At 37.6% G+C, this 11,033-nt stretch overlaps 1 protein-coding gene across 5 annotated transcripts; it reads left to right on the top strand.

Moving 5' to 3' along the window:
- Positions 1-398: 398 nt before the first annotated feature.
- On the top strand, positions 399-9,333 carry LOC143422832 (cyclin-dependent kinase-like 4). 5 transcript variants are annotated; one of them, XM_076893766.1, is made up of 6 exons: positions 399-671; positions 5,765-5,954; positions 7,819-8,166; positions 8,409-8,675; positions 8,788-8,946; positions 9,070-9,333. In XM_076893766.1, exons 1-6 carry the CDS (start codon positions 604-606, stop codon positions 9,214-9,216), a joined length of 1,179 nt encoding a protein of 392 aa, XP_076749881.1. In that variant the 5' UTR covers positions 399-603; the 3' UTR covers positions 9,217-9,333. The 5 variants fall into 5 exon arrangements, with proteins under 5 accessions (XP_076749881.1, XP_076749885.1, XP_076749884.1 ...); XM_076893770.1 differs by having other exon boundaries at positions 619-718; XM_076893769.1 differs by lacking the exon at positions 399-671 and adding an exon at positions 2,094-2,150.
- The last annotated feature ends 1,700 nt before the right edge of the window (positions 9,334-11,033 follow it).

The following is an 11,033-nucleotide window of genomic DNA, read 5'->3' as shown; positions in this document are numbered from 1 at the left end:
AAATAAAACAAAGTTACAAACCGTACAACCCTTACCCTACATCGTTTAATTATTAACTAAGAACGAACGAAGCACTCCAACATTCCAAGAAGTCGCAGCTACATCCCTCGACCCTTTCCATAATAAATAAACATTAATTCACAACGGTTGAAAGAACAATTAATATAAAAAAGAATTAATCCCAAAAACCTCAATTTAATTCCAAACAGAAAGCTGGTGAAATATTAACCAAAGGACAGTTACCAACCAAAGGTACCCTCCCTTTGTCATCATCGATGTTTCGATCTCGATACCAGCAAGTGTGGCATCATCGCGTAAGGGTGCCGTCATTAGGGCGTAGTATTAGAAACGAATTGGCGAACCTGGTCTCATCCGTACAACTCGCACGTATTATCGATCAGTGGTTGATGACGTAGCCAAACAAATGGTCGAACGTCTAATCGGTTTGATTCACTGGTGAAACGTGCCGCTGCCAGTAAAATACGCGCCCTCGCGAATAATGCCGACACACCGTGCACGGTCAACAGCATTCGCAACGAGACCAGCAACGATGCATCTTAAATATTCGATCGAGCAGACGAGATTCCTGTGAGAAGCCTTCGCATGGACAAATGGCTCCAAGATAGGAAGCTTTGGCTTTTCGGTAGCACACTACCCCTGCTACCAAGGAGGTAAACGTTCGCGCTTTCTTCACGCGTTTCTTCTCCATGATTATCGTGTGAGTTTGCTATTATTTTTGCTTCTATATCATTGCACACTGAAATTAAATAAGTGATTCGCACGATAAATAGAAAGGTTGATTTCTTTGTGAGATATCTTTTGTGGTAGCTATTTTATTGCTCGACGATGATGTTTGTCATTTCTTCAGTGGAGAACGTATTAACCGTTCAGCAAAATCCTTTTATCGAATATTCTGAAATGTTTGTCGATTGTGTATTTTTAAAAAGGTGAAAATTCTGAGGTATCTTGCAATATTTTGCTTTCTAGTATCGATGAATATATTCTTCTTTCTTTCTTTGGGATGATTTTTTATGTAATTTTGTGGCAATGCTGCAATTCTTAGTTGATTCATATTTAGAAGAGCTAAATTTTCTTTTATTTCAGTTACTTGTTTTAATTTAGTTATTGTGAGTTTTAGTTTTCGCGAGAGAAATGTATGCGATAGAAAAATACGGGTAAAGAGTACGCTTGCTGGAATCCGAAGAGTTATTCTTTCCAGAACACACGGCTTTGACATTGAATTGAGTCGATCGATATTTGTTACATAGTTTTAACACGCAAGACCGACTGTATGCATTTAAGCACTTTGTGGATGGTCGTTGGATGTGGTCGGTGTATCAACAGGAAAGCAAACTTTTCGCACCTTCTTCAAACTTGAATAATTTTCTTATATTAGTGCAATTGTTCGTGCGTGAACTTTCGGTTACTGAATACTAGAACGAATTAAAAAATTAAAAAATTATGAGAAAATTTATTCCACAACTGATGAGGTACACACTGACATACTTTGATTGCTTTCTACTTAACGAAGTAGAAACGCGCAACTAGTTATCTTAAACTATTATCTCAGTTTGAAATTAAAGAGCAGATTCAACAAATTTTTCATATAAATTATTTATAAGTCTCGTTTACAATTATGTTTAAGACTCTAAAGGAAACGAGATACTCCACTCATGAAATTTATAATTGTTCCACGTTTTAATTACATCATCTGTTTTACTCAAACCTATTTTCGCTACCATCAGTCGTGTATGAATAATACATTATCCACAAACTTTCCTAGTCACTACCGTTCCATTATTAAATAATGAATTTTCTATCTATTTGGTAGATCTGTTTCCTATACACGCGAACGATCGATAAACACGATCTACTTCAGAGCGTAAATCGTCTCTGCGCTGTCGTTGGTGAAATTGACGAAGTTCGTTAGACTATAACTATTGACACCCGCATCTATGACAAAAATAATTCAACCTCGTTCACAGTCGTCATTTAAACATGGACAGTACCGCTAGCTTGATATCGATTGTCAATAATCAAGAGTTCAACAACTACGTAAAGTAGCGCTTTCAACACATTTAGTAGTGCTCGGCATGTTCGACGACGAGGGTGTTGCGCCGTCGAAATTCAATGAACATCTTCGGATTTCTGTACGTATAGAAAAGTTCGTGGTTTATTCGTTGGTTCTGTGGAATAATTAAAAGAGAACACGTATTAACAATTCTTGGAATATTTCACTTAATTATGAGTATTTCAAACGACGATAATAATTTGTTTGACGCAAAGACTGTTGATACTCTTCCATTTCTTATGGTTGGTTCTCGTTTGAATACACAGTTATTTGGGGCTTCTCTAAAATAATAATTATACAAAGTTTTCTCTTCAAGAAGTGCATTGTAATATAAAAATAGAAAGAAGAAGAAATATCGGTTTTGGCAAAGTCTCTAATTCCGTTTCTCACAATGACACAAATCAGAGAATTTTTATTTCTACCTTCTCTGCAGAAAAATGTTCGTTTAATTTCATTTTAGTAACAATTTCCACGCCGTCGTTATAAATACTGTAGCATATAATTATGAACCAGTTTGTATCGTTTCTACCTTCTAATCGAGGTTACAGTACATTATTCATGAAAGGCGAATATGTGCCATTTTCTGTAAGCTTTCTATTGATTACGTCTATGTAATCACAGGATTGGTATCACGATAAACGCACGGAATAAGTATAACTTGGTTCTACGCGCAATTTTAAGTAATAAAGAATTTCTAAATAGGGAAATTTGCCATTTGAAATTAATAGAACTATTTCATACAATTGTTTAAAAGAGAAAATTACTCGATTTTTATAAAATTCTGGCTATAAATACATTTTTAAAAGGTACCATGTACCACCATTTCATTAAAGTGGGTAATTTTCACTTTAAAATGTTTCCTCTTATTAGAGAAAGGTTAAAATAATTATGCGGTTCTTTTGAGGACCTAATTTCGAGCCATTCCAAGTAGCTTACATCAATTCTATTATTTTTCACTTGACGGTAACACGCGAGCCGTTCGATAAGAGTAACAGTAATGGCAGTCATTTTATTGTTCCTTGCACAACCCACTCTTGAAACATCATCCGCAGTGACACAAATTTTTCAATCGGGAACAAGTTCGTTCGCAGACCAACATTTCTTGACCATTACTCGACGAACATTCGATCGTTTGAATTTTACAGAACACCACCGGTTACTACGTAAAAATGGTAACATCAGATGTCGTGACACGTAAAGATTCTACTTTCTACGTTCTTCAAATATTTATAGACATTTCCTGCGCGTTTTCTGTGTGTTATAAAAAATGAAATACCAATTTTCATCCCCTTTCAATTTCGTGTGCCTTTAGTTCGACGCGATGTTGAAAATTGTATGAATCGATTGGAACAATAGGATGGACGATATCGAATGGATTGCAACGAAAATATGAAATACGTATCGAATTGATCTACTGTACGACGTGGTAGCTTGCGATAAAAAAATTTGCGTAATTTCTGATTTCATAAAAAGATCCAATACAGAATTTCGTTATTATATCTTGAATCAATTGGTATATATTTCGACCAGAGAGAATGGACGTTCTATACGTTACAATAAATAATTCGAGCAATCGATTATTTCGCGTATTGGAAAGTACACTCATCGCCCACCATTAACTGAAGTTGATAGATTACGAATGAAGCTCGTGAAATTGGCTAATTCAGTACAATGCAGCTGTGGAGTCGGACCGTTTTCAATTAACACCGTTACAACCCATTTCGATGTCGAGGATGCATTTTCCACCGATTTAAAGCCAATCCCATTGCCAATCGTTACATGATAGGACAGCAAAATTAACGAATACCCGGTGCCACTAATTACTTTTGGTCCCTCACCAAAGAAACACGAATATGCTGATGAACTGTCTTCGTTCGCCTCGATATGGTCAACGATTTAAGATTCGCGAATTATCGGCAGCGCGTGCCACTTTGGTAAGCTGCTGACCTCAACTCTTTTATTAAAACATAAAAATATCAACCGATCGGATAAGAAATGTTGGCTGGCTTGTTGTACAAATTAATTGTGCAAAAGGTAAATAAATCAGAACCACACACGAAACAGCACGAAACATGAAGCTTTCTACCAGAGATTACGCGTTTAGATTTGGTATCCTTGAATTAATCAACTAATTTTAGAGTTGCTGAAATTGTACATATTCTAACAGAAATTTCTTCCATTTCTACATTTCAAATTTTCTACGAACAGCAAGATACCTATCTATTCTTTCGTTTTTCCTTTTCACCATGTGTGTCTTCTCATTTTCTTGCCTTTTTACGTTTCTTACCAATTTTTGACGATTATCCGGAGGACACACGTTACGTATTGCCAGTTGCAATGGGGGGATGAGAGAGTAAATGTTTGCTCGTTACACGAGGTGACACACGAAAGACTCCTCGACATTCGGATGCGAGGCATGAAATTTTTCCAAGAACTAGCCGACATTAGGCGATGAAAGGGCGCCTGCGCCAGATTCCGATTCAAATAAAGCGAAACATGGGAGCTTGACCCTTGGTCATCGACAAGGGTACAGGCCAGTCTACTTCGCAGCCTTTATACCGATAGCATGCTCTTCACGCAACAGTTCACGTCTTTGCCATGCCTTGCCAAATATAAAAAGTGGGTACGAGATCGAGATTTCATTTGAGGCTTCCGGTCTTTTTTCATTCGTCGCTTCTCGAGAAACGTCGAGTACCGCATTACTGCCAACTGTATAGAAGATCGCGCGGAACTTTGGCTACGCTTACGCTTGCTTAAACATAATTTAATTTGCGATTCAGTTTCTCACTTTTGTTTAGACTATTTTTTCATACGCAAACGCAGTGCAAGAAATTACAAACTTGTCTGAAAAAAAACTTCAAACTTTCATCTACTTCTTTGCTTTCGTTTGGCGAACAGTGAAATTCGAGTAATTTCTCTGCTTCAATCGTCGCTTCGCGCTCAGTTCCTCGACCTGAATGTTTAGTTTGTTTAGAATAAGGAAAACGAACGAATGCATCGCCACGGATCGCGATTGTCATTGCACTTCAAAGGGGACACGCGTGCGTTTGCGTGTCACCGTGTACAAAGATAACATCCGCATCGGACTCGTGACTGTGTCACATACTTTAAAATAGGATCCCTCGTCCTCCTCGGCGAAGAAACGAGGAACGCATCGACGTTTTAACATTGTTTCCCTTTTTTGCGGTTTCGTAACCAGCTCGACTGCGATCCTATCGAATAAACAATCGGAAACTCCACGTAACCACGTAATTAAAACAAAACACCGCGAACAATGCAGGATTGTGACAACAATCGTGTATTGTTGCGCATTGGTTGCTTCGAAAAAACAACGTGGAAAAATGACAAAGTCGGAACGTTTTTAGTTACACCTACCATCGCTTTGAAACTCTCTTTTTAATTGTATACAAAAATATCTTCACGACTACTTTATTGCTAACATCACCAATATTTTATCTGATTAAAAGATATTACTTAATTCGTTTATTAAGTAACATCAATTTCTCTCATTTTCTGAGCAATTATCTTTTTAGTAACTCCATCGTTGTTCTTAGAAAACAGCCACGTGGTTACATCAAATAATTACACTGCGACTTATTATCATCCACGATACAGTGTTGCATTTGCAACACTATAATTAATGCAACGAATCGATAGTTATTGTTTAAAAGGAGAAAATTGTCAATTTCGTAGGTCACGCGCGCCCAGCAAGGCGATGGAACGATACGAACGGCTGGCGCGTCTTGGGGAGGGTAGCTATGGTGTCGTCTTCCAGTGTAGAGATCGGCAAACTGGAAAATTGGTCGCTGTGAAGAAGTTCCAGCAGACAGAAGATGATCCTCTGATACGCAAAATCGCATTGCGCGAAATACGACTCCTTAAGGTTAGTGTTTCCATCGAAAACTACGCACGCGTACATTTTAAGAAAATTAAACGCTAACAGTAACGACATAATTGCTATTGCTACTCGCACTTGTCACGACGCAGCTTGCGACATCGTAGAGTATCGTAAATTCGATGCGATACGCTAGATACGATTAGTATAAAATTTCTATACCCTTCTAATCATCCCTGTCGACATTATCACCACTCGAAACTGTAAATATCAACGTTTACAGTTCCGATAGGCACCCGACACGTTTAAAAAGATAACACAGCTTGCACAGCACTTAGAACCGGAAGCTACGCGTCGCACGAGTACAATAAAGTTTCAATATTTAACGTCGAATCGAAAAAGAGATTTCTCCGCCTCTTCAGCATTTGTGGTCTATTTACAAAATTTCGAAGAAGAATCGTCAGATATCAGAAGACGCTTATCATCGACTATCTAGAAAGCAAGGCTCGTGTTTCCACTCGGTTTCTCCGCCCTCTAACACAACTCTAGCTCTCTGTGTAGATACCTTCAGGTGAACGACCTCTTATACCCTGAAAATACTAAAGCTCGCGTCCGCCACCCTCGAATTAAGGAAATTATTCTTGGAAGAATCTTACGAGTCCATCAGTAGGCACGGTTCGAATTAGCCACCCTTCGAACGACGTTAAACGTTACTCTGGCCATTTATGAGGAAAAAAAAAACAGAACGCGACTGACCAATCGAAGAGAAATTCATAATCTTACCGTGCAACGGTATAGCCGCATAAATTCTCCGCTGGCTACAAGAAGTGGCCAACGGTCAATACCGTGGCGGTCAATATCTTGGCGTGTTCTGTTCTAGGCGACCCAACCTTATCGAAATAATCGGTGGGCTCCCTCCGAAACATATGCACATTCAAACGAGCCTCCACTCTGCTCTGACATTTCGCCTCAAGGATATTTTCCTTCGTGCGCGCAATAAATTCAGGCCAGGATGTTAATGATTTCCTTTCGCCACGATCGCTGATCGCGAATCTAAAGCCGGATAGAGGGATTTCGCGCTTGTTTTTACCGCTTATTCGGGTCGCAGAATTTTTATATCTCCTTTTGGGGCTACTTTGCGTATTTAGGTTAAATATATAGTAATTAACTGGGTTGGTATAATAGCCTGAGAGTACAGGAGCTATTCGAGTCCAGTGGGGATTAGTTCCTGATGTTTGGTCAAGCCGAACGGTAGTTGTAGATGACGGTTCTGATTGGAGATTAAATTGACCTATCACGTAAACACGACTACTATATTTACGTTCGAACTACCGGATGCGTGTCGTTTCACTCCTGAGGAAGATACCTGCAATGCTGTCGAAACATCAGGACATAACTTCTATTGGACAACAGTTGTTTAAAGGACAAACATTATAATTGCTAACATTAATTAGAAATCGAGAAATGTATTATTTGGGAATATTCGCTTAAAAATAATTTTTAGTACCTATCATCCTGGACAAATGTATAAAGCTAATAATCGTAATGTAATTACGATCAAGTCTATTGACTAGGAAATTTGAGGCCTACCATTCTGAGTAATTTAATTAAGAAATTTTAAAAACCCTTCTGCCTTGTAATTATAAATATAGGATAATATTGTCCCAGCGATTGAAATATCTTTACGATTTTCTAAATTTCAACCATCAGCAATACTTTACAATAATTACAAGCAACGTACCAAATAATGTTCATTTCAAAGGATTTCTGAGATCTGTGCAGATATATTAACGCGAAGGAAAATTAAGCTAATTAGTTCTTCTTATCGACGAATATTTCCCCAGACCCTGGGAATAATTAAACGAAGCGTCGTTTTCTAAACACGTGGTTCTTTCGATTGCACGGCTTGCAGAATCTTAAGCACCCGAATCTGGTTAATCTTCTGGAGGTGTTCAGGCGGAAGCGGAAATTGCACCTAGTCTTCGAGTACTGCGAGTACACGCTGCTGAACGAGATGGAGAGATATCCGAGCGGGTGCCCGGAAATCACCACGAAGCAACTCACATGGCAAATTCTGCAGGGGATCGCGTATTGCCACAGACTTGGCTGCGTCCATAGGGACGTGAAACCGGAGAATATTTTAATCACTGGCGACGGCGTCGTGAAATTATGCGATTTCGGTTTCGCGCGGATGCTCAGCCCCGGTGAGAATTACACGGAATACGTTGCAACCAGATGGTACAGGGCACCAGAACTGCTGGTAATTTATATTTCCTTTGAGCTACGCTCGTTCATCGCTTATAAAATTAAGCAACTTTAATTATCATCGGACATTAATCGATACAAAGATATTCATAAGACCAGTCATTTATTTAATCTTACAAATAATATATTTCATCGATTAATTTTGTTATTTCTGCGTATATAACGGTTTAGTGATAATTGTATTTTACGAATCGTTTTTAATTACGATTATTAGATGTTACTATGGTATTAAAATAGGTAGGAGATACTCAGTATGGTACACCAGTCGACGTATGGGCAATTGGTTGTGTTTTCGCTGAGCTAATACGAGGAGAGGCACTCTGGCCAGGAAAATCGGATGTCGATCAGTTATATTTAATTCGAAGAACCATTGGCGACTTATTACCAAGGCATATGGCTATATTTCAGCAAAACGAATTCTTCGCTGGTATCACTCTACCAACACCCCAAACCCTCGCACCCCTTGAAACCGCTCTGCCCAATAAAGGCAACACTGCTCTTCAGGTGAATGCTCGCGTCACGTTTTCCATTTCATTCGATTAAAAAAAAAAAATCGTGTAAAACAGCTGCGAGAGAGTGATTGGCACGAAGTTATACATTTTACTTAATTTCACAGCTTGACTTTCTCAAGAAATGTTTAGACAAAGACCCAGACGAGAGATGGTCGTGCGAACGACTTCTGCAGCATCCCTATTTCGAGAACTTTCACTTCAAAATGCCCGAGGCTGAAATGGAAGAGTTCGAGAAGCTTAAAAAGTATCGAGATCGATCACGAGTACGTGCAATCACTTCAAGTTCGAAGTGAAATCGTGCTTCGATATATAATTCGAATAAAACACGATCGTTCAGCGACACTGTCCAAGTGCAACGTTCTAATAATACATCGATTATATTTTAGAATAGCAACTACAGTCAAATGGTATTACCCCAACTTCCCAAAGCTGGTGCTTCGGTGCATAGTCAAAATGAGAATCGGCCGAAAAGCTCCTCCATTCACCATCAGCAGGATTTTGATCACCTGCCTACTATCAAAGGTTGTAATTAAGCTCCTCTGTGATTGTAATATACTTATACATATACATACAAATATATATATATATATTTATTTATTTATTTAATATTTTATAGATTTTCATTGTAAATTAATAATTGTTAAAACATTTGCTTTTTACTTTGCACGTTTGTTTTACTAATTCTTAAAGAGGTTTTGTTCGATTGGCATGATTTCTATGTTACATATACATATTTATTGTATGTATATTATATATGTACATCTTAAAATAAAGTTTTATACAAAACCACCACTCTGTATCGTTTCAACCTGCTATATCAGTAAATGCTATATTCTTCAAAGTGTCAAAGGTTTAATCGAAAACCATACGTGATACAAGTACAGGTACTCGAATTGTTTCTACAAATAGTACATTAATAGATTCAGGTCTGTGTAAACGTAATTAACTTTATCTAGTACTTTAAAAATATATTCTTTTTAAATGTACGTCATAATATATACAAATATTTAAACACGCAGATTAGCTTGAACCTAAATCCGATGTATAAGGCCAGGTTAAGGGCAACCATTCACACCAAAGACTAGCTGTTACGGATCGTTTATTGATAATCATCTTACGCGGCTTTTCGTTTAACTACTCTTCTTTTAAATCTAAATCATCTTCTTTTACATGTAATGGTAATATATAACTTGTAAAGTCCAAAATCTATTACATTCAAATACAATTGTATTTTATTCACCACTTTTTTTCGGCATTATGTATTTGGAATACAGCCTTACAACCGGATGTTCGTGTCGTTGTTGTGGTGGTATAAATTTTTGCTGAACGATGTACCAAGCAACGTGCATACCGAAGAAGGTAATAAGAAACACTTTCGGGAATACATCCATAGTACGTAAAAGATAGTTTACGTTAACAAGAAAATTATCAGCTGAAAATATAAAGGTATAAATACAGAGATCACAGAGCACATTTCTTGATACCGGACGTTTTAGGTTAACTTACAAAGTGTATTATTATAAAGCGTAAACGTAACAACACCGGCTTCTATTAATTATTTACACACTGTTTGAAACGTATAGAGAACATCGTGAGCATATAAATAACTAGGTTATGTAAGTTACATCGACTTCTGTAGCGAATAAAGCTATATCCACAAATGTACAGCAAGATGATTGACAAACTATGCTTTCGATAACACACGTGGATTACGCACAAATTTTACACTATTAAACTTAATTAGATAATTCTTAGCGATAATTGACTACGATACGCATAAAATTTCATTCTATTGGACGTGCAACCATCTCTCCAGAAAGTGCTCAAATTGGTCGCACATCGTTATCGACAACGAAGTGAACTACCGCGCCACTGGCGCCATCTCTGTGGAAAGCGCTGAAACTACTCGCCAATATAGTTCCGCCACCTCTCCGCGAGATGGCGCCACCAGTCGGTCGGTAGTTCACTTCGCTGTCGATAATCGTGAGCGACCAGTTTGAGCACTTTTCACAGAGATGGCGCCACGGGTTCTAGAAGAGGGTTCGTATCGTCTGTCTCACTCTTTCCTATAGCATTCTTATATATCTTTCTCTCTCTTACCTCTAAAGCGCGAGATATACAAGAAATGATAATAAAATTAATGAAATATCTAATAAATTACTGCAAAATTATTGAGGTATACAATAAATTGCAATAATTAATAAAATGTACTATGAATTACTGTAAAACTATCGAAATATACAAGAAATTACAATACAACTATTGAAATATACAATAAATTACAATAAAACTATTGAAATGTACAATAGATTATTATAATACTAGTAAAATGTACAATAAAATATAATGA

The sequence above is a fragment of the Xylocopa sonorina genome, chromosome 4 (assembly GCF_050948175.1).
Source record: "Xylocopa sonorina isolate GNS202 chromosome 4, iyXylSono1_principal, whole genome shotgun sequence".
Taxonomy (NCBI): Eukaryota; Metazoa; Arthropoda; class Insecta; order Hymenoptera; family Apidae; genus Xylocopa; species Xylocopa sonorina.
The sequence above is the reverse complement of the archived record's forward strand: the minus strand, read 5'-3'. Positions and strand labels throughout refer to the sequence as shown.

Coding starts and splice junctions, on each gene's coding strand:
- LOC143422832 (XM_076893766.1), top strand. CDS start 604: ATGGACAAATGGCTCCAAGATAGGAAGCTTTGGCTTTTCGGTAGCACA. Junction 8,676..8,787: donor AAGGCAACACTGCTCTTCAG/GTGAATGCTCGC, acceptor TTAATTTCACAG/CTTGACTTTCTCAAGAAATG. Junction 8,947..9,069: donor AGTATCGAGATCGATCACGA/GTACGTGCAATC, acceptor ATTATATTTTAG/AATAGCAACTACAGTCAAAT.